Consider the following 24,932-nt stretch of genomic DNA (forward strand, 5'->3'; position numbering starts at 1 on the left):
GTGGAGATTGCAACACGTGTGCAGTCTATTGCTCCTATGACTCTAGGGAATCCTATCATACCCCTTTTCCACCAAGGCAGAGCTGGTGCTGGTTCGGAGCCAGAGCCTAGTTTCAAATCGGTTCTTTGTTTTTCCACCGCCAAAGCACCAGCTCCGAACCAGTAAAACTGGTTCTTAAGTAGCACCAAATCATTGCAGGGTCTAGAATGGAGCCAAGAAAGAACCGCTTGCGTCAGAGGCTGGGGTCGGGGTTACCGTGGCCAACAAGACTGAAGAGAAACTTGTGACCGCCATTTTTAAATAGCACCTAGTCGAGCTAATAGCAGCTCGATTATAATATCCGTCTATGTAAGTTACGGCGAGCTGCACGAACGCGTTGGATTCGCCGTGTTTGGATGCCGATTTATTTTCGCAAACCCATGAGCATCCATAGTAACGCAACGTCTATTATTGTTGATGCCTTGTTCGAGATGCATCGGAGCAGCGTGGGCCGATCAGAGCTGCGGGAGTGTTTGGAGATCATACGACTCCTTGTGCTTTTTGATCGCTTTCGCAGTGCTTTGATTTCATGTGCTAATCGTTCTGCGAGAAGCCGATGCATCTCGAACAAGTCTGGTGTGTTTGTGTTTGGCGCTGCCGCACTAGCGTTGCTGGGCAACATGATACGTATGCAGTGACGTAAGATATAGCTCTGTTGTGGCTCTCTGGCCGGTGGAAACACAAACCGGTTCGTCAGTCGAACCAACTCCGAACTGGCAATAGCTCTAGCTCTGAACCAGCACCCGGTTCTTGTTGGTGGAAAAGGGGTATCATAGGAATTAAAAAAGTATATTTAAAATCATTCTTAACAGGTACCTACTGCAGACTATTGTATAATAGATATAGTTTGGTAACACTTTATAATAATTAAGTGTGAAATATGCTTTTTTTAAGAAAAAAAAAATTAGTGTGAAAGGTTAAATTTGTTCATGTGATGATGTCACCCTATCAAGATATCTTACCGGGAATTTTATAAAAGCCCTCTTTTATGGACATGGTCGATAAATGTCCAGGGAACACAATGAAGCTATTTATGTACCCCTGCAGAGCGAGGACCACCGTACGAAAGGTTCGACAGACCGTGTTTTCCCCTAGATTCTCTGCATCATCGACTGCATACAAAAAAACGCAACGCAATACATACCATTTGCGGTACAGTAAGGCCATGGCTTCGAGTCATATTTGTTATGTGCGGCTCAAGAAGTGCACAAAGATAAGACATTCCTTCCGCGGAAAATCTGTATCTTTCATACAAGTATCAGGAAAGTCAAATGGATTTTGTCTGTCCCTAAAAACTCTTTCTCTACTAAGTGGTCATCTAACAATTTGCGCGGAGATGTCCAGAGGATTTGGGAGAAAAGGTGAAGCCATTGCAACAGAGAACAGACGCTGGGAATAAGTTACGTCACCTAAATGTTTCTTTGCTCACAGGTGATTGGTCAAACTTTTCAGTCTGAGATCTTGAATCCAGAACATAACTTTCCCCGGAGCAGGATAGCCGTGCAGTGTGAGATACCATGGCGACGAACACCGATTAAAGCCAAGCTACTTTCATAGTACCTAAAACCCAGGGTTGTTTTAATTTATCGAATAGCTACATTTTATTAAATACTGCATAAACTAGTTTCACTATACAAAAACATCTGCAGCATTTTAACTGGAAAGTTAGTTTACATATTTATATAAACAATAACCATTGGGGAACGTTCTATATTTGGTAATTATTTCTATGTTAATATAAAAAAAATTCTATGTATCCTGCAACGTTTTGGGAACATTATTTTATTGTTGCAAAAAAATAAAAAGAGCATTCCCAGAACATTATTATTTAGTTCCCAAAACAATAACCAAACAGGAACCAAATACCAATGTTAGGGGAACGTTCTGTGTTTGCTGGGAAGCCCCTGAAGCAAATGTAATACTTGGCTTTCAGAACTGAAAATTATGGAATTATTCCTGAAGCAAGAAGAATCTGCAGACAATACAATTGGACAATAACAACAAGCTGTTGATAAAATTATAATGAGTTTAATCAATCATAACTTGAAGTAAAAAAAATTATAAAAATTAAAACTAATGAGACAGATCTCAAACAATGAACGAGTTACAATTAATTTTAGATTCATGTCTCTGTTGAAAGTGTTACGGCCTCTTCTTCAGCTCCTGAACATGAAAGTGTTTTTCCGGTGTAATTTTTCTGGTGCTCTTCTTCTGAATGAGAAGGCAGAAGTGATTTCAGAACGAAGGCCCGAGTGAAACTCTTCCCGCATTGATCACATGTGTAAAGTTTCTCTCCGCTGTGGATCCTCATGTGAATCTTCAGACTTGATTTACATGTGAAGAGTTTTTTAGACTTCTGTTTTTCCTTTCTCATTCACGTCCATCAGGTCTAAAAGAAACATTAAATCAAGTGAGATTTCAAATGAGAGACAAACGTGACATGAAAAGTGAAGCTCAAAGTCAAGATCCCTGATGAGTTCAATAGTCATTTTAATCCAATCAAATCTGGGCGACAACGGCTGTGCACGATTATGATCCATTTTAATGTCATGAAGATGATTTGTGTTATAAAACACTAGTTTGGTCATGAAACAATGTAAATCTGGTGAGCATCAGCATGTTCTTCATCATGAAGAATGAATGAGGAATCAAGAATAAACACCAACCTCTTTGTTCTTCAGTATCATGATGTTTCATTCTGCAGGTTCTGGATCACTGGCGTTCTCTCTGTCCTCTCCTTCCAGATGCTTTCTGGCAGTTCTGCTAAAAACAAACAAGTTTCATTTCTTACAGACATGATGCGAGAGGAATAATCAATATTTCAAGCACTAAGGCTAATCACATGTTAAAAAAAAGTGACCTTGATCATGTAACCTAACAGTGTTGTTCAATAAAACCCAAATTATTACTTACTTTGATTCTTTATTTGAACCAATTATTGCTTGTTATTATATATTTGTATTTTAATGGCTGTTGTTTCACTTGGATATTACATTTTTGTTCGATTACTTGATTTATCGGTGGAATAATTGGTAAAATACTCCATTACTAAAATAATCGATAGCTGCAGCCCCACTTTACTTTTGCTTTAAAAAAGGATTTCATAGAAATTTGGGTTTCATTTGGAGTTTCACGACTTAAGTCCTTTTTATTGTTTTATGTTTGAATACAATTTTTTTTACTAAATTAGTCAATAGATTAATCGATACAAAAATAGTCGTTAGTGGCAGCCCTAGAAAAAACTATTATGGAGTGGAAATGGCTTATAAGTTAATAAGCGGTCCTCTGCCGCCATCTACTGTTTATAGTACATTTTTAAATAAATATGTTGGTTTGCCAAGTATAAGTTTTCCTACATTTTGAAGCGTTTAGTCTTACAAATGCAGACAATCTTTGAAGCATGAACAAATCATGGTTTTGGTCATTAAATTAAAAATAACATTACAACTGAATTAAGTCCTGGAGAAAGTGTGAAGGACTTGAAAGTCCTTGATTAGTGCTTGAATTTTACTCTCAAAAGGATGTACGAACCCTGAAATGAATAATGTAAAAACATTTGTCTATTTCTGCCACAATACCATGGTTACAGTTAGCATTACTACATTAAATCCAAAGGGAATATTGGTGATTTGTGGACTTAAAAGCCATATTACTTAAAACTTCATGAAACTTATTGTTCATTCATGGCACAATGTTTCTCCTGGCTTCCAAGTCTGTTTGATCTGATATACATTATGGTTTTATACAGAATTATGCGATATTTAGTTTATGATGCGCCCTGTCCGACATGCACCTCTCAAAAAATACACGCCACTTGGAGAGGGTTAACTTTTCAAGCTACAGATTTCCCACAGTGGTCAGAAAGAATAGGGGAGACAGTTTGTTTCTCTCAATATGACTCTAGAGTCGCTTCTCGTTCCAAAGCTAATCGCCGTCAACAACCAGATGCATTTACACTTGTCCAGTTTCGTCTGGAATGCAGCCCAGACCTCCTCCTGAAGTGGTTTGAGTGCGATCGGATTCAAATCCGCCTCAAATGTGTCTCGGAGGGCACTTACACCTGGTCTTTTCACGATCGGAATGCTATCCCATCACAGAAAACGCATGAAGTGTCCAGGTGTAAACAGCCCCTTCTATATGGCCAAACCTCTACCTGTGAGTTGCCGGGGAAAGTGCAAATGGCCTTCTAAAGGTTACACGGTTGTTGATGGGCCCCGTTTCTCATGACATTTTCTTTGTACTTGTTTTTATTTTTTTTATTTTGATTGTTTCCAACATCAAATTGTTTCTCTTTATTTATAGTTTTTATACTGTAGTGTACATACAACCAGTAAAACATGTCCTGTTCTGTAGACATGGTTATTATGTATTTATTCATGTTGTACCAGTCCATTATGACTGTCAGTTGAAATAAACCTTGTGTTGTTAGAAAACTTGTTTTATTTGTTATGAATCTATTTTGATGCTTTTTCCCATAACTTTTGTAATTTTACATATTAAATATTATTTAATATTATATATATTATAGATTTTATTATAATTTTAATATTATTATCATATTAAAAATATCAAAATTAATATCGATATCACAATATCACATTTTGTCAATATCGTACACTACCCCTAGCCTGGTAATACCAGACTCTGCTACTTCGCTTTGCTTCGTAGAGAGAGTCTGGAGTTCCGTAATAGAAAAACGTTTTCTTTACTGCCTGGGGGCGCTAGTCTGAAGCTTAAAATCATTGGTTACCCGTAAGCCAATCACATAACGTTTGGTTATGGCGTGTGTTATGCGCATGCTCAGCCGCATCTAACTTCCACTGTTAACACATGTATGATGCGAAAACAAAACCATCGAGCGAAATACCGGAGTGAACATGGCTGTGAACGACTTTTGCAGATTATGTGAAGTAAATCTACGCATCCACAGTACAATCAGCGTCTATACGTCACGGCTCTCAGCCCGCCCTCTGTTCGTTGATTGGCCGGCTGTTTTCAGGCCGGAGGAAAACGGAAAGCTATGACGCTGTCTCAGACGGAGTACAGAAGTGAAATGAAATTGAGCGGAAGTACGAAGTCTGACGTAGTCAGGCTACACTACCCCTGCCGTGATCTCAGACTGCGGTGATGTGGTTTCTCCACTGCATGGATCCTCAGGTGTCACTTCAGGCGAGTTTTAATAGTGAAACTCTTCCCACACTTATCACACGTGTGCGGCTTCTCTCCAGTGTGGTTCATCTCATGTGTTTTCAGAGATGATGAGTGACTGAATCTCTTGTCACAGTGTGAACACTTGTAAGGTTTTTCTCCAGTGTGAATTCTCTGGTGCTGTTTTAAACTGTCCGCTCTAGTAAAAGTCTTCTCACACTCAAAGCACATGTACTCTCTCACACCAGTGTGGATTTTCTGATGTCCATGTAAAGTATGCAGCAGTGAAAAACTCTTTCCACACACAGAACATGAATGCGGCTTCTTCTTCGTATGAACTCTCAGGTGTGTCTTCAGGTTTGATGCACAGGCAAATGTTTTGCCGCATTGATCACATGTGTACGGCTTCTCTCCGGTGTGAACTCTCATGTGGCGCTCAAGATGTTGTTTGTTTGAGAATCTCTTTTCACACTGATCACAAGGGAATGGTTTCTCTCCAGTGTGGATCCTCTCATGTGTTTTTTTATCTGCCGACTGATTGAATCTCTTGTCACAGTGTGAACACTTGTAAGGTTTTTCTCCAGTGTGAATTCTCTGGTGCTGTTTTAGACTGTCCGCTCTAGTAAAAGTCTTCTCACACTCAAAGCACATGTACTCTCTTACACCAGTGTGTGTTTTCTCATGATTCTGTAAAGTATACAGCAGTGAAAAACTCTTTCCACACACAGAACATGAATATGGCTTCTCCTTCGTATAAACTCTCAGGTGTGTCTTCAGGTTTGATGCACAGATAAATGTTTTGCTGCACTGATCACATGTGTACGGCTTCACTCCAGTGTGGATCCTCATGTGAATCTTAAGACTTTGTTTGTTTGAGAATCTCTTTGAGCGACTCAAAGGTTTTTTTTCCAGGTCTAACATGATGTTCCTCCTCCACTTCACTCAGTTCTTCACTCTCCTCGCTCTCTTCCATCAGGTCTGACATCAAAGAAAAAAAAAATATTACTTTTCATTTTCAGTACATTAACATAATTAAAAGAGAAATATAATGTGAAAGGACATGAAATTGAACCCTGATGTAATAGTAGAAAGTAGACAACTGCTATAAAATATTATGATAATTTGATGCCTTTTATAAATTGATTATATGTCCTTGAAACTTTCCATGAATGTGGTAAATTTATCTTCCAATTATTATTTTTAAAACATTATAGGCACGAATCCCATGTTTCTTAAGCAAAAACTATTAAATATATTTGATAAATTACAATTATCTAACATGATATTAACATAAAATATACAATACTGCCATATTTTGACACCAACTTTGAGATTGATATTTATTTTACTAAAAACTTTTGAATTATTAATGGCCGTTCACACTAGACTTTTCCTTCATAGCTAAACGCTTGTGTTATTTCTCACAGGGTAATTCACTTGAGCTTGTGTTTCTGGTGTCCCACTTTCACATGCGCATGAATGGAAGGCATTCAAGTGGAGTGGATTGTTTATTTTTTAAATTATTATTATTATTTGTTATATGTTGAACTTGTGTTTGTAAAAAAGCTGCCGCAGAATGTGACGTCATTTCACGACCGTTGCAGTGTCTGTAGAAACTTCACAAGCTCAAAGTGTAGAGCGGCCTCGGCTTTAACTAGATTTAAATGAACTATTTTATTAGTATTATCTGTGTCCTACATGTTTCACTCAACCCTGTTACTCCTGACATGATTTTCCTCCTTTCAAAAACTGAGGAAAAAACAGCAAACCACTGCTGCTTCAGTGTATATGTAATGAGTGATTATAATCAAGGTATTCATAAATATTTTTTCCTTCAAAATATCAAACAAGTTGAATGACTTCTGTGAGGATTTTACTTTGTTATAGAAGTTACCAGTGTGATTACTGAAATGTTCTTTTCATGTATTCTTTAATGTCTGTATTTGCATGCAGTAACAGTGCTTGCTCATTTAACCCGGCTTCCAGAAAAGAAATAGGGACATGTTTTGTGTTTGAGAAAGGTCTTCAACATGTTAAAACACATAGAGGTCATTGGAGTCTATATATTAAGGGACCATTTCTCAGTTAAAGCCTTACTTTCCATTTAGACTAAAGTGTCCTATCCTGAGAGAAAGAACTTGTTATCTTGATGTTTTGAGACGAGACTCTTGTTTATAGTTAGAGCCTGGCCAAATCCAACCTTGGAAAAGCTGTGTGTCGGTGTGTGTGTTAGTCTTCTTGCTTACAGGTTAAGGAACCACTGGCATTATTGGAGATTGACTGAGTTGTTGTTCTGGACATGTTAGCTCCCAGCAACCCAAATCCCCGACCTGGAAGGTCACGACGTGCCTAACTTCAGGGTCCGAGTGTCAGCGGCATAATCTATGGAGATATGCTTCTGTCTATCTGTATATTTGTGGAAAATTACTATGTTTATCAATTTCTTGGCCAATCAGAATCATTCAACGTGTAAGCAATGACGTAGCTTAGACCTTGGAAATGGTATATCTGCTGTGTGTGTGTGTGTGTGTGTAACTGCTGTGATCTGTGTAACTGTAAGCGGGACGGCCTACAAATTCCTGTGTGAGTCTTGAAGCTGAACTTCTGCTGATGAAACTGCAAACTATCTTCAGTAAAACTTTTCTTCAATTTATTATAATTCTGACTCCGGGTCTTCTCTCAAATATCTGGTCCTTGGGTCCTAAACTGTTAACCCCTAACAATAGTTTCAGATTATCCTACATTAGGGTTATTTAACAACAGAAACTGAATAATCAAATGTAAAAATAAAACACGGCTTATTAATTCTGATTCTTATTAAAGCTACAAAAGTTATTCAGCCGAGCAGTAAGTGATTTTCTCTTTGTCTTTAGTTCATGACCCCAGTTATTACAAGCCGTTTCGATACGCACATCGCGATATATACCTCTGTGATAGGGCTGAACGATTAATTGCATTTGTGATAATATCGCAATATGATGAAACACGATTTTTGTAACCGCAAAAGCTGCGATTACACTCTGGTCACGTGACACGTTTTTTTTTCTTTTTTTTTCTCTTTGTTATTTACTAGCTTTTGTATTTTGAAGCTATACTAGTTTTTTATAGCCTATTTAAAATTCTTAACATGTTAATTTAATAATTGTTTTTAAAAATACGTATAATGACACATGTAATTAAATAATGATAATAAGATTAAATATATAGCTGCGAGCAGCGATTGCGGGCCCAAGCCGGTGGCACCGCAACCCCGGTGCCTTTAATTACCTAAAGGCACCGGGGTGGCGGTGCCGCCGGCTTTGGCCCTTCATCGCTGCTCGCAGCTATATATATATATATATATATATATATATACACACACACACATATATATATATATATATATATATATACATATATATATACATATATATATATATATATATATATATATGTATGTATGTGTATATATATATGTATATAAAAGACAGAACATATTACTTGTCTTACCTTATTCTGATTTTATGATACACTCAAAATATTCCACAACAAATCCTTTAAATTTAATGTAAAAATAAAAACGAAAGTAAGTGGATGTCCTCCTTCCCCACGGTGTCCATCACACTCTTGAACTACATCCCCCATGATCCTTGTCTTTTCATTGCACTCAGCTGTCCCTTATCACTGATCATTGCACTCGGCCTGTTCCCCATTAGCATTGTCATTTCCCTGTGTATATAACCCTGTCTGTTTTAGTATGTCACGGAGTCCTTGTAATTATCACGCCACTTCCGAGTTCTGTTCTTGCCTGTTTTTCGTGTGTCGTTTTATGTTGAATTGCTATCTTGGTTTTGACCCCTGCATGGACTGAGTAACGGATTACCCTCATTAAAGATACATATTGCAATTGGATCTTCTCTCTGTTTCCTATGTGTGGATCGTGACAGTGTTGGGCTCACGTAACCCTATCATTAGAATCAAAACGTTTCAACAGTTGTGATGTATTTGGATGCTAAACTATTCTTTATTATAGGCTTTGTACTTCACTCGGTTTCCAATATCGACGGAAAAAATCATCCTCTTCACACGCGCAAAAATGTGCTTGGAAAAATCACAGTGGAGCAGTGCTTACTGTTAATGTACGAATTGTACTACTGACTATTTAAACAGAGCAGTGTGTATATGTTAGGTTTACTATTTTATTATATTTTATTAAGGCTATAATGAACAGGCTGCGATGTCAAGTTTGCAATGCTGGAATGTGTGTGTGATTTAACAGTACACATAATTGGCACATCATTTTGTTCATACAGGACATCATTCAAACTGCAAAGTGTTTACTTATATTTATGTACACTCGCAATAAAACACAACATGGTGCTTTTGTAAAATAAATTCAAGCAATCCACCCCCCGAAATGGCGTTCATTTTAAAATTAAACTAAAAGCTCTTGGCTAAACAGGCATTCATAACTGTGAGCACCCACGGCGAGGAACGAGCAGAACAGAATGAACGTTTTTTAGTTAATTTGAAAATGCTCGCTCTACTCAGCACCATTATTCAAGTCTGTGCATCTGTATTTTACTTTAAGTTAGCGATTTAAAAGCCCCCAGCGGTGTCACACGTCGATTAACCGACATCCCTAATATATTTATATACAATAGGCCTACCTGAAAGAGAATTTAGCTTGCCCGACCAGAGTAGCCTGATTAGAACGTCAATGACAAAAAATAACTTGGGAATCACAAAAAAACGAGAGATTATTCAAATTTTATTACATTCATTTTAAGTTGCAATCAACAGTTGATAATAAATGTATTACTGATCAATGGTAACAAGGTTGCGCTGATGAGGCTCGTGCAGCTTCTCCAGGAGAAACGTAAACAAATGAGTTTTCTCATTACTGAATGATTCAGCATTTAGAACGAATCGGTTGACTCAAAGATTCAATGATCAATCCATAAACATCTGTCTCAATCATGAATGACTCAGTCATTCGAACGAATCGTTTGACTGAATGAATCAATGACTCGCTCATTAAGACGGTCGCCTGGCGACACCTAATGGCGGTTTAGTGTTATGTTTAAAAGTATCATTCTTTCCAACGTGTGTGCACCATTATCAATGTCCGTGCGGACGTCCGAATTTTACTTTCAATTTTATATTAGCGATTTAAAAGCACCCGCTAGTGTCACACGTCGATTAACCGATGGGAAAATATCCTCACAGTCATATACCTAATACATTTATATTTAAATACAATATAGGCCTACCTAGTAAAAAGTTTAATATACTATATTTATATCCTTTTGGACACAAGAGGGCAGTATAGCCCTATGTTTGCTTTTTTGTTGAACCAAATAGCACTAAATAGCCTGTTTTTAACTTTTTTTTATACTTCTTGAATTGCAAAAACAGAATAAAATGGGTTTAGTTCTAATATTTGTATAATTTTATATAAAAATAAACGGTGTATAATTACATTTGTAGAAGATTCCTTTTTTGACATTACTTTAATCCCTCGCCATATCAAAACCGTTTGAGATATTCAATATCCATTCACAATTTAGCATCTTTAATGTATTTTCATCATGTTGAAAAAGTTTGGTGTGAATAAAATAAACCACTTAGCAGGAGTGGCTAAAAATGCAGAGGCTGAATTTGCAAATAAATCCACATTCAAACCAAAATATCTAACTTCCTATTGGTCTGAGCTAATGACTGTAAATTAGAAAGTTGTCCGGCTCGATGAGACCAATATACGTACTGATTTTTATAACTGTGGGTAAAACTAACCCCCCCACTTTTGTCAAAAGCATTTTGAAAGTGACACACTTCCTGCTACCAGTTGGTGGCGCTATAACTTTGACTCACAATAGTTACATCCATCTGATCGGCCTCTTACCACGAACACACTGCTGAAGTTTCATCAAGATCAGTTAATGTGTGCAGAAGTTAAAAGTTGTCAAAGGGCAGTCCTTTCTCTTCTTCCAAAGAAAGGAGATTTGTGTTTACTTAAAAACTGGAGACCTATTGCTGTTCTTAACTCTGATTATAAGATATTATCTAAATCAATTGCAAATCGTCTTAAGACGGTTTTAGGTTCTTTGGTTCATGAAGATCAGTCTTATTGTGTCCCTAAAATATGTATTTATGATAATTTGTTTTTAATGAGAGATCTTTTAGAATATTTAAGAATGTACAATGTTAGTGCTGGTCTAATATCTCTAGACCAAGAAAAAGCATTTGATTGGGTGGATCATCTGTATTTGTTTCATGTGTTAAAGTGTTTTGGTTTTGGCGATAGTTTAATATCATGGATAAAATTGTTGTATAAAGGATCTGTGAGTATGATAAAAATAGGAGGTGGGTTAAGTGTACCAGTTAAAATACAAAAAGGAATCAGACAAGGCTGCCCATTGTCTGGCCAACTGTACAGTTTGGCGATTGAACCCCTATTGTGTATGCTTAGACGTAAACTAAAAGGTTTAACTATAAATGGCAGTTTAAAAAAAGAGTCTATTATATTATCTGCATACGCTGATGATATTACTGTACTTATTCAACAACAGGAAGATGTACAGAATTTAAAGGGGGCTTTAGACATCTATGAAAGAGCTTCATCAGCTAGGCTTAATTGGGATAAAACAGAAGCTGTGTGGTATGGTTCTACTGGAAACCTCAGTATGGTTTTGCCAAAACTCCCTAATAATATTCAATGGGGTACACTTGGTTTGAAATTTCTAGGAGTATATCTTGGTCAAGAGGAATATAAAAAGAAAAATTGGGAGGGTTTAGTGGAGAAGGTCTGTGCGAGGGTTGTCTAGCTGGAATTGGTTGCTACCCCATTTATCATATAGGGGGAGAGTACTGGTTGCCAACAATCTCATTGCCTCAATGCTATTGCATAAACTGATGGTTGTGGATCCACCAGTTATGTTAATCCAAGAAATTCAAAGGAGACTTGTTAATTTTTTTTGGACTGGTCAGCATTGGCTGAGAGCTGCTGTCATCTATCTTCCTGTTCAAGAAGGGGGACAGGGACTGATAGATATTCGAGCTAGATTGGCAGGCTATTCAGCGCCTATTATATCACCGGCATCATGGATGGATGGAACTAACGTGTGCTCTTTTACGCAAGGCTGGACGAATGGGTCTAGATAAACAGCTATTCACCATGACCCTAAAGAACACTTCTCTTGGTGGACTTAACCCTTTTTACCTCAATATTTTGGATTTATGGCAATTGTTTACTGTTTCAAGAGAGTGGTCAAAACCAGGTCCGTGGCTGTTTAACGAATCTCTTTTTTTCAATCCTATTTTTCCTGTTGAGATCCTGAACTCTGAGACCACAAGGTCAAATTTGATTTGTGCTGGAATATCCATGTTTCGGGATCTAAGAAAAAGAGATGGGTGGATTGAAGCTGAAGAACTTGCTCAAAAAGTAGGTTTCAGATCTGTGCGTCTCGCCAAGCGAGTGCTAGAGGACCTAGAAGCTGCACTTCCTTTTTCAGCTAAAGAATTTCTCAAAGAGACTTGTACAGAAGATGAGCCATATTCTTTTCCGGAATTTGACTTTTTGATGAAAAAGGATTATCAAGAGGAAGATCCTGCAAAACTGCTATCTCTGAATACTCCAGAAATGGGGTTGTTCAATGATTTGTCAAAAAGAACTTTATATACAGCATGTGTTAAAACTAAGAACTATCAAGACCTTAAAGATCAAACAGGAAGCAAATGGACTTTAGTGTTGGGGTCAGGCTCTTCCCCGAAAGGTAGCTGACGGACCCTGTACAAAAAACCCACTGAAAAGAGAGTGGGAGATCTGCAGTGGAGAATTGTACATGGCGTTTTAGCCACAAACAGACACATAGCATGACTGAATCCTTTAGTTGGGGAGGGTTGTCCTTTTTGTAATGCATCAGAAACTGTGATTCATACATTTATGGAATGTTATCGCCTGAAAAACTTGATGCAGTTAGTGAAGGGTTGGAGTCTGAAGCTAATGGGTTTATTTAATGTTTCATTATTTATTTATGGGCCAAAGTACTCCGTAGAAAACAAGAATAAAGTTATTATTCTTAATTTTCTTTATGGAATGGTGAAGTTGGCAATTTGGTGTACTAGAAAAAACAAAGTTGAAGAAAGTGGGTGTACTGATCCTATTTTATTGACTAAATGTTTTATTTAAAAAAAGGTTAACGATAGAGTATGCTTTTTATTGCCTTACACATAATGTTCAGGGTTTTTTTCAGATCTGGGGTTTTAATAATTTTTTGTGTGAACCTGATGGAAATGGAAGCTTTAAAGAGTTTAGCAAAGCTTTGTCTCTGTATCCTCATGGCAAATACGTTGTCTGCTTGCTGCTGTATAAATGCAATATTTCATATTGGCCAGCTTCTTATATGCTTAGTATTTCACTGAATGACACGTGAATTTAACCTTGTGTATGGTTACTTCATAATGAATTGATAAAGCAGACCGACAAAAACGCATATCGATAAAGAAAGATGGTTTCACCTATCTTGATTGAAAAGCAGTATGCAGTGAAGCTGACAATCAGGCAGACTGAAGCTGTGTTTAAGTAAAGTGCCCTGTTTAAGAGTTGCCAGTTGAGTGCATAGGAATTGGATCAGCTGATATGGGCGGGGTTGGAATTTAGCCAATCAGCTGATAGCGGAGCTTGACTACGAGGCCTGTCCGAACTAACGCAGAATGCTTGATTTCTGTTTTAAGGCACTTAAACTTCTGTGTTTCTCTGGCCTCAACCACAGCATGAACTCTTTCAGCGGTCGAGTCAATCCCCTTTTCAGAAAGAAACATTCCCATGAACACTAGCTTGTTCACATTGTATTATGTTGAGTGTCAATCCACAGTCTACGAGCCTCCGCTATACTGCATGTCATCTCTGATCATGTGTCTCTTGGTTTGGAGCAAGTATAATAATATCATCAGATATATTCTCCACTCCCTCAATAATTGTGAGTGCTGACTTCATGGTGGTCTTGTTGGAGGTGTTAGTGCACTAAAATGTTGAATGTTTTCAGTGTAGTTTTTCCAGTCCTTGTACCGTCACTGTTGAACTATTATAATATATTATATACAGTAAGCTCATCATTATTTCAGAAAACACTGATCCAGGCCTTCTCAGTTTCTTCAGAAGAAAAGACCAAAAGACTCAAAAAGGTTTTTACCAAGACTAAATCTCACAGGTCCAAATGCACCAAATGCTAATTTCTCTAAATGAACAATTTCATTTACAGATTACTGTGTGTTCCTTTAACTCTGACTCTTGTTGTAGCAATACAAGCAAAAATTACTAAATGACGTAATCTACTGGCTTTTGCGTCAAATGAACCCTGCAATGGTTTTTCCTTTTATTTTATCTGTACAAACATCTGTGTGTCTGGTTTGATCTGTCGGTGGATAAACAGCTTCTGCTGGATGTTTGTCGTCTCTGTGTGCGTCAGTAGTTTGTGGCTGAAGCGTTTCTTCATTTTCTCTCCTGCTAATAAGAAGGTCACAATCTTCCACTCCACACAAAACATCTTTACACTGAAATAAAGTGAATCCATCAACAGTCAAATAAGAGTCACGGGTCAGAGGTCAAATATGATTGACAGCTCACAGCACTAAATAACACACCAGTAGATTTACAGATATCTAATCCAATATTTCACTCTTCTGCTATTAGTTTTCATTCAGGGCCAGAATTCATTTGAAAATGTAAGATCAGCAAAAGCTTGTTGATTTTCGTGATGTTAAAGGAGACGGATGTGTGAGCGGAAACTAACTGAGGTTGGGGGAGGATTCACACACAACCAGATAAATATCTCAGTTCAGTCTTTCAGATCAATCTGAGTGTTTCAGACTTTAAGAGTTACTATCGTGGGCTTTTCAGTGAACCGATGAAGAAAATGTTCCTCAAATTAGCTTTGCTCTGTTTGTGTTTGTGGCGTCTGGATGGTGAGTTTTAAATGTGTTTTTCTGGTTTCAGTTGTTTCTGTTCTGATGTGCTAAATTACTGGTTAAATTAGTCAGAAAGGAGATTAAAGCCACTCCTTTTAATGCATTTATTGATTATATAAAACTGTTTTAACTATTTCTCATTTTCATTCCTCATCTTTTGTCTTTGAACTGCTGCAGAATATTAATCACTTCGCATTTGCATGATTAAAAGTATTTTAGTGAAGCTTCATCAAACCAACATCAAGTGATTTTAAAGCTTTAATCCGTGAAAAACTCTGCTCTTCAGGAGTGTTTGGTGATGATGAAGTGAAGGAGGGAGATTCAGTCACTATAAACTCTAATCTTACTGAAATGAAGGATGATGATGTGATTCAGTGGAGGTTTGGAGATGAAAACACTTTAATAGCTGAAATCAATATAACGGCCGACAGAATCACTGTATATGATGATGTTCTTGATGGGAGATTCAGAGACAGACTGAAGCTGGATAATCAAACTGGATCTCTGACCATCACAAACACCACAACTGAACATGCTGGAGAATATAAACTACAGATCAACAGTGAGATCAAGAGATTCAGGCTCTATGTCCGCAGTGAGTAAACCTTTTGAGTGATACAGTCCCAAATATGGGATTTGCAATGTTCAGTGATGTCACATAACTGACAGATTCAAACTCTTCAAACTCTTTTTGCGGCGCAAACAAACATGGTAGCGCCATCTCAGATTTTAAATCAAGATCATGACAAGTATGACGGTTCGCCATGAAAACAATAAAGGGGAAACGTTTTAAAATAAATGTCGCCTTAATAAAGTCACCCAGTCAGAATCACACGTGAAAGGATTAAATAGTCTATTGGTTTCACTTGTTTTTAATGACAAAATTAAATTAAACAACATTTTTTCTTTTCATTGTTTTATGATATTGTTTATTTCAGTCACTCTAAACTCTGATCTTAGTAATAGTAGTTTATAGTAATCATCAGGATTTTTAAATGTATGCAATGTTTGATAGAGAGTCAGCGCAGTGTTGACCATAGACAGTATATAAACTGGACACAGCGACCCCATAGACTTCAACGGAGAAAAGTAAAGTCAATTAGAAGCATTAACTTCCTGATGGCTGAGCGTACTGCGCAGACTCAAACTGAGCTTGACGACGTAGATGTCACGTGAGCAACCCGTCTGTCTTCTAGTAGCTGTGCCAAGAGAAATCTGAATCATTCCCTTCTGAAACTTGCAGAGACGGAGAGTGTGAGTAGGAGGTGTCCATGAGCTAGGAGCAGGAGCAACTTTTGCTAAGTATTCTGATTAATTATTTTGTCATTTTGCCTCCACGTCCCCCCGATCGCCCGCGAGCTTCTCCTCCTGTCCATACGGTAATTTCTCTACTGTGCGACAGAGAGTCGCGTGGTTATGATGCAATCGTTAGCCTATTTTTACAAAAACTGCTTCTACGGGGCCATAACGTAAGCTACAAGGTAATGGAGCCTTTTATACATTTTCGTGTTTCTTTAGAAATAAATAATGGACAAATGGAGTCTTTAAACGCCTCAGATGTAAAGTTATTCACTGTCAAAGTGATGCCAAAATGAATGGGAGTCAATGGAATGCTAACAGCAGGTGATGGTCCGCTAATCAATGGCGGCGCCCGGGGAAGCTTCAATATTTTATGAAACCCTGCCCCCCTGGTGTTGACAGAGTTTTAAAATAAATGTCGCCTTGATAAACTCACCCAGTCAGAATCACGCGTGAAAGGGTTAAATAGACTATTGGTTTCACCTGTTTTTAATGACAAAATTAAATTCCATTTTTTCTTTTCGTTGCTTTATGGTATTGTTTATTTCAGTCACTCTAAACTCTGATCTTAGTAATAGTAGTTTATAGTAATCATCAGGATTTTTAAATGTATGCAATGTTTGATAGAGAGCAAACGCAGTGTTGACAGAGCCGGGCTAATATGATCACACTTCCTGGTTCTAGTAAGAGCTCGAGCTGCTGGAGTTTGCTTGGTAACACTTTAGATAACAGCCCGCAAAGAACTGCGTATTTAAAACTAATTTACAGTGTAACTTTTTGTAATTATAGTGTACCTACAACATGTAAAGTTTTAGGAATAAAGGGATAATAACCAGAAGAATAAACAAATTATGTATACTGTCGGTATTTTAGAACTTAAGGCCATTGCACACTGAGTCCGAAATTCGCATCCGAAATTTTCGCACGTTAAAAAAAAAATTCAACCTCACTTTATGTCAATCACGCTTGCACACTGTCTACGAAACTTTCGTCCGTAATTAAAAAAATCGGATCGGGTTCGATTTTCTGCGTTTTTCGCATCCACAGCCAGTATTTGGAGAGGTTTTTTGACAATTCAAAGCCACCGTACAAGCGAACGACAAAATCCAGAATGGCGTCTGACAAGCAGACAAGTGTCTGTCACACGCCGGCCGTGTGTGTGTGTGTGTGTGTGTGTGTCCGTGTGTCCGTCCATACCTTAGACATACTGCCAGTCTCTGTTCAGGATCGATTGGTTCACGGAAATTGGTGGTCTTCTTTTTAATATGTGGCTCCAGTATCGCTAGCAAAGCATCAAACTGTTCCACTGACATTCTGAGGTAAATTTTGAATCGCTCAGGATAATTTCGCAACTCCTTGATAAGGAGGTGAAACTCTCCTTCCTCTCGGCGCAATCTCAGGATTGGATGGACCCAATATTTCCTCTTTCTTTTCCTCTTCTTAAGAAGAAAGAGGGCAACAAAATCATCCTCACTGCTTGACGAATCCATTTTGTATTTTTTGCGTTTTTTCCCGCAAAGGTTTAATAAATACGCATCAGACTCAGTGTGCAAGGTTCGTATGGCTGACGAACACGAAAAAACGCATACGAAAATTTCGGACTCAGTGTGCAATGGCCTTAAGCGTTACTTATTCTACTATTATGATACAACAATCTTACATTTGAGAGAAATTTAGCGAGAACAGACACTGCAAACCTTTTTGTAATAACAGTATACCAATACATATAGGCTTTTAAAAAATGATAGGGTCCATATCTGTGCATTTATACAGGACTTTCTTTTAACAAAAGTGCACTAAAACTATTGCAACTTTTGCTTAAATACTGGAGAAATATACTCTTGTTCATGTAGTTACAGGGTAAGTGTGACTTCTGCGGGCTGGACATTTAAGTGGTGCTTGTTACTCTTTTCCTCCATTAAGTTAATACTAACACTTTCTTTTCTTTTTTTCTCTTCTGTCAGATCAACTTTGAATTCAAAACTCAGTTATTATGGATTGATTGATTAAATAAAATAATATAAATATGAAGGTCAGAAAATCAAAAGCATTAGTTTTAGTGTGTGTCACAGGTGGTTGAAGCAGACGAGGAAGTAGGATCCATTTGCAGTATTCCTTTATTACACTTGAACTCAGACTACACAAACGTGAACTCAGACTCAGGAAACAAGGCGCAGGAACAGAACAACCAGCAAACAAACATTAAGGATTGACAAAGACTGAAATAGACACAGAGGCTTAAATACAAGGGCAAACAAGCTAAACAAGATAACAAGGGGGTGTGGCTAATGGGAAGCACCTGGGAAGACTAATAAACATAACTGGGAGCTGCTAAACATGAAACAAGACAGAAACACAGATTAGACTTATGGCAGTGTGACACTAAACATTAAAGTAAAAGTGTCTTTTTTAGTTATTGTTCCATATTTAAATCTATTTCTCTTTTTATTCTTCATCTTTTGTCTTTGAGCTGCTGCAGAATATTATTCACTTCACATTTACATGATTAAAAGTATTTTTAGTAAAGCTTCATCAAACCATCATCAAGTGATTTTAAAGCTTTAATCTGTGAAAAACTCTGTTCTTCAGGAGTGATTACTGTTACAGTGTTGAAGTCAGTGTCAGTGAAGGAGGGAGATTCAGTCACTCTAAACTCTGATCTTACTGAAATGAAGGATGATGATGTGATTCAGTGGACATTTGGAGATAAAAACACTTTAATAGCTGAAATCAATATAACGGCCGACAGAATCACTGTATATGATGATGTTCTTGATGGGAGATTCAGAGACAGACTGAAGCTGGACAATCAAACTGGATCTCTGACCATCACAAACACCACAACTGAACTTGAAGGAGGTTATAAACTACAGATCAACAGTGAGATTAAGAGATTCAGGCTCTCTGTCTTTGGTGAGTTAAATATTAGTTTCACTTGTTTTATATTTTATTCAGCACAAAGATACAATTAATAATGCAACATTCATTTTGCTTTTGGTTTTTAATGATGATATTAATTTCAATTTTAAATTTCAAACTATTTACTTTTATAAATCATTAACTGTGTGTGTGTGTGTGTGTGTGTGTGTGTGTGTGTGTGTGTGTGTGTGTGTGTGTGTGTGTGTGTGTGTGTGTGTGTGTGTGTGTGTTTGGTGATTCAGTCCTGGTGTCAGTGATGGAGGGAGATTCAGTCTCTCTAAACTCTAATCTTACTGAAATGAAGGATGATGATGTGATTCAGTGGAGGTTTAAAAACACTTTAATAGCTGAAATCAATAAACGGGCCGACAGAATCACTGTATATGATGATGTTCTTGATGGGAGATTCAGAGACAGACTGAAGCTGGACAATCAAACTGGATCTCTGACCATCACAAACACCACAACTGAACATGCTGGAGTTTATAAACTGCAGATCAACAGTGAGAGAAAGAGATTCAGGCTCTTTGTCTTTGGTGAGTTCAAAAAAAGTTTACACCTGTTTTTTAATGACATTCTTTTTAATTAATTCATACACAATTTTGTTTTTGTTATTTTATATTGTTTATTTTTAATGTAACATTTAAACTATTCAAATTTAGTAAACAATTATAAAGCTATTTAACAGTATTAATCTTTGCAAACCCTGTTTCTGTTTGTTCTCTGTGTGTTTGACAGATGCAGTGAAGTCAGTGTCAGTGAAGGAGGGAGATTCAGTCACTCTGAACTCTGATCTTACTGAAATGAAGGATGATGATGTGATTCAGTGGAGGTTTAAAAACACTTTAATAGCTGAAATCAATAAATGGTTCGACAGAATCACTGTATATGATGATGTTCTTGATGGGAGATTCAGAGACAGACTGAAGCTGGACAAACAAACTGGATCTCTGACCATCACAAACACCACAACTGAACATGCTGGAGATTATAAACTACTGATGTTTTCAGGATTCTTCTCATCAAAAGCATTCAGAGTTTCTGTCTATGGTGAGTAAAGATAATTTTTCTTCTCCTTCAAATATTCTTATCTACTATTTACATGTTGAATTGTTTAATCATTTTATAGTTTGAGATGACAGATCGTATAAAAACTCACTTGGAACCGAATATAAGATTGTTGATTAGATTTGATCATATTTCTGTGTATTCAGAAATATTAGTTGATGTCAGCGCTGATATTAGTGTTTATTGACTGATCTGATCTCAGTTTGATGTGTTTATTCCTCAGACTCTGTCCACTGTTGTGGTCCTACTGAAGCTGTGATCCGATTGGTCCTCTCTGCTCTGGTGGGCGTGGCTACTGTCATTATTGTGGTTTATGAGATCAGATCCAGAAGAGCTGAATGAGATCAAGCACATATTCACACATCAGGTACATGATTGATGATCTCATTTCTCATATTACTATTTTTCTTATTTATTAATCTTCATTTATTTGTAATGACTTTATTTGTTGGCATTTACTTTTTTTTTTAAGTATCTGTGAGATTTATTAATTTATCGCTTTTTTAATATTCATCTTTTTCAGGAAGTATCGAAATCTAATGCAGAACGCTGAACTTTAAAGGTTCTTCAAGTGTGTTTTTGTTCTTCTAGTGTTTTTTCATAATAAATACTGATGATTATTTGAGTTTGTGCTCTCTTTCAGTGTCACATTTTAACAGTGTTACTTTATTTTTTATACTTCTCTCAGATACAAAAAATAAATAAATGAATACAGAGACACACAGATCTCTCTTTACTACTGCTTTATATATGTCATATGTATTTTCTTGCCTTTCTCAATAAAGTTTCTCACTCTGAGGTTCAAGAGTCTCTCCATGATTTATTCAGAGGAATACAAACTTGATACCCATTTTGGTAACACTTTATAATAACTGCACGCTATTAATCATTAGTTAAGCATTAGTAAACAGTTAATTCATCATTCATAAAGCATTAATATACATTAATAAGCAGTTTATAAATACAGTTATAAATGCTGTATTCTTGATTTATAAGCATGTCTATAATGTGTTTAATAATTGTATTTTCTTAATTTATTAATGATCACTTTATCATTTTTAAATGAAGTATTGCATTATTTACAAACCGGTTATTTAGGAGTTGTCAGTGGCTAATAAGATCACTTAGAAAGTGTAAGTAAATGTAGTAGATTCAGGTAGTTATAAAGCATTTAGTAGTGGTCAGTTAACTATGTTTGTGAGCTAATCTAAAGTGAGGACTAGTTATGCTTTGTAAAGCATTTATAAAGGAGATTTAAAGACTCAGTTTTCTTCTAAACAGAAAAAGTAAACAAATACAACACAGCGATACAGAACATAAAAATATTAACAGCCTTTAAATCTTCTTTATAAACGCTTTACAAAGCATAACTAGTCCTCACTTTAGATTAGCTCACAAACATAGTGAACTGACCACTACTAAATGCTTTATAACTACCCGAATTAACCCTGAATTACAGTAGAAATACATGTTAATAAACCATTTATTAACACACTAAGTAACTATTACTATATGTCTGAATAATAATATGTATTTAAACAGTTTATTAATAATTTACTTACACTTTCTAAGTGATCTTATGAACCACTGACAACTCCTAAATAACCGGTTTGTAAATAATGAAATACTTCATTTAGAAATGATAAATTGATCATTAATTAAGTATGAAAACACAATTATTAAACACATTATAGATATGCTTATAAATTAAGAATACTGCATTTATAACTGTATTTATAAACTGCTTGTTAATGTCTATTAATGCTTTATAAATGATGAATTAACTGTTTACTAATGCTTAACTAATGATTAAAAGCGTGCAGTTATTATAAAGTGTTACCAACATGACTTTTTTTTTTCCAGTACAGCTAAAATATTATTTTAAAAAATGTTTTCTAAATTGTATTAACTCATAAAACAAACTCTGTTACATTTTTCTAGTGGCAGATTTACTGCAAGAAAAATATACAATACCGTGTTATTTATTTAAATAAAAAGTTCGTGTTACAGATCACATGCAGCATCACATATATTTGTTTATTATTACGTCAAGGATCTCACGATACTTGTTTTAAAATTTTTTATGCCTTTTAATAACAACAAAACATAATTTACATACATGAGTACATATAACCATACATGTCAGGGGTAAACAAGGGGGAAAAGGAAGAAAGAGAGAAAAAGAAAGGCATTTTATAAAAAATGTGTACTTATTAAACAGCTGTGTATGGTTGATCATAAATACAAGGAGGCTAAGGAGAAGGCCAGAGAGCCGTTGCAGAAAGTTACGGCTATAAGCCTTTCCTCGGACATGTGGACATTCCTAAACATGGATGCCTACCTAGCAGTAACTTGCCCTTTTATAGATGACAATGACAAGCTCTGCACTATTTTACTAGGTGTAGAGCATTTCCCTAATAGCCATTCTGCTGAGAACTACTGGACATATCAAGCTCATGGAGGAGTGGGGCATAAAGGATGAAGTGAAGTGTCTGGTAACGGATGCTGCAGCCAACATGATAGCATGTGTAAGATCATTGAATGTTAGGCATGCGATATGCACTAAACCTTATTGTGAGGAAATCTTTTGATGACATCAGTAGCTTCAACGACATTCGATCCAAATGTAGGAAATTTGTGACCTATTTCCGAACCAGCACTACAGCAAAAGAGAGACTGGCCCAAGTACAGGAGCAGATGGGGAGACCAGTCCTGAAAATGATAACTGAAGTGGACACTCGCTGGAACAGCACTTGTAACATGCTGGAGCGTCTCTGTCAGCTGAGAGAGCCAGTGGGGGCAGCCCTGACCTCTATAAAGACTGACGTCACCCCTCCTACAGCCCTGGAGTATGAGGCAGTCCAGGATGCTTTAGATGTTCTTGCCCCTTTCCGCCAGGATACAGTAGAGCTTTCGGGAGAGAAAAGGGTGTCTGCCTCCAAAGTGATACCTCTGATGAAGATGCTTAATCACGCTGTAACGAGCAAGCTAGCAGGCCTCAATTCAAAGTTAACATCAGCTGGGTGACAGCCTTGTGCGGAGGGTCAGGGAACATGCAGTACATTTAGAATCAATAAGGCATTACTACATTAATCCGGATACATTTTAAAACGGCGTTTTCGTTGATAAACGCTCTCCGTCCACACTAGTGTTTTCGGACGTTTCAGTGTGGATGAGAAACTTTTGAAAAACGCCTGAAAACGCTAAATTCACCTTTACTGCGCATGCGTAAAACCCCACAAAAGATCACTGATATCATTCAGATGGAAAAATAAATAATGAAGTTATCATGCAATTCTTCTGACAGGATAATTTTATGTAGTAAAATATCTCACCATTCACTGATGCGGTCCAGGTTGCACGCTGTCACCGTATGTTCGGTCTACAGTCCACACCACAGTCCACACCACAGTCCACACCACAGTCCACACTACAGTCCACACCACAGTCCACACCACAGTCCACACCACAGTCCACACCGCAGTCCACACTGCAGTCCACACCGCAGTCCGCACCGCAGTCCGCACCGCAGTCCGCACCGCAGTCCGCACCACAGTCCGCACCACAGTCTACACCACAGTCAACACTACAGTCCACACTACAGTCCACAGTCCACACCACAGTCCACACCACAGTCCACACCACAGTCCACACCACAGTCCACACTACAGTCCACACTACAGTCCACACCACAGTCCACAGTCCATACCACAGTCCACACCACCTTCCACACCACAGTCCACACTACAGTCCACACCACAGTCCACAGTCCACACCACAGTCCACACCACAGTCCACAGTCCACACCACAGTCCATACTACAGTCCACACCACAGTCCACACCACAGTCCATACTACAGTCCACACCACAGTCCACACCACAGTCCACACTACAGTCCGCACCACAGTCCGCACCACAGTCCGCACCACAGTCCTCACCACAGTCCACACTACAGTCCACACCACAGTCCACACCACAGTCCACACTACAGTCCGCACCACAGTCCGCACCACAGTCCACAGTCCACACCACAGTCCGCACCACAGTCCGCACCACAGTCCGCACCACAGTCCGCACTACAGTCCACACCACAGTCCACACTACAGTCCACACCACAGTCCACACCACAGTCCACAGTCCACACCACAGTCCACACCACAGTCCACACCACAGTCCACACCACAGTCCACACTACAGTCCTCACTACAGTCCACACCACAGTCCACACCACAGTCCACACCACAGTCCACACTACAGTCCTCACTACAGTCCACACTACAGTCCACACCACAGTCCACACCACAGTCCATACTACAGTCCACACCACAGTCCACAGTCCACACCACAGTCCACACCACAGTCCATACTACAGTCCACACCACAGTCCACAGTCCACACCACAGTCCATACTACAGTCCACACCACAGTCCACAGTCCACACCACAGTCCACACTACAGTCCACACCACAGTCCGCACCACAGTCCGCACCACAGTCCACACCACAGTCCA

At 37.8% G+C, this 24,932-nt stretch overlaps 2 protein-coding genes across 3 annotated transcripts in view; one reads left to right on the forward strand and one right to left on the reverse strand.

Annotated features, from left to right (window-relative positions):
• The window catches only part of LOC309499174 (uncharacterized protein), a 151,892-nt gene that overhangs the window by 76,815 nt on the left and 50,145 nt on the right, over window positions 1–24,932 (reverse strand). The gene's annotated exons all lie outside the window — the stretch shown is intronic.
• LOC309508479 (uncharacterized protein) lies at window positions 5,060–21,107 on the forward strand (the record flags this gene model as incomplete). Its single annotated transcript, XM_082183126.1, has 7 exons — window positions 5,060–5,108; window positions 15,422–15,730; window positions 19,042–19,347; window positions 19,596–19,889; window positions 20,092–20,403; window positions 20,645–20,788; window positions 20,945–21,107. 6 exons carry the CDS (start codon window positions 5,060–5,062, stop codon window positions 20,761–20,763), a joined length of 1,389 nt encoding a protein of 462 aa, XP_082039252.1. The 3' UTR covers window positions 20,764–20,788; window positions 20,945–21,107.

The sequence above is a fragment of the Leuciscus leuciscus genome, assembly GCF_965113295.1.
Source record: "Leuciscus leuciscus genome assembly, chromosome: 1".
Taxonomy (NCBI): domain Eukaryota; kingdom Metazoa; phylum Chordata; class Actinopteri; order Cypriniformes; family Leuciscidae; genus Leuciscus; species Leuciscus leuciscus.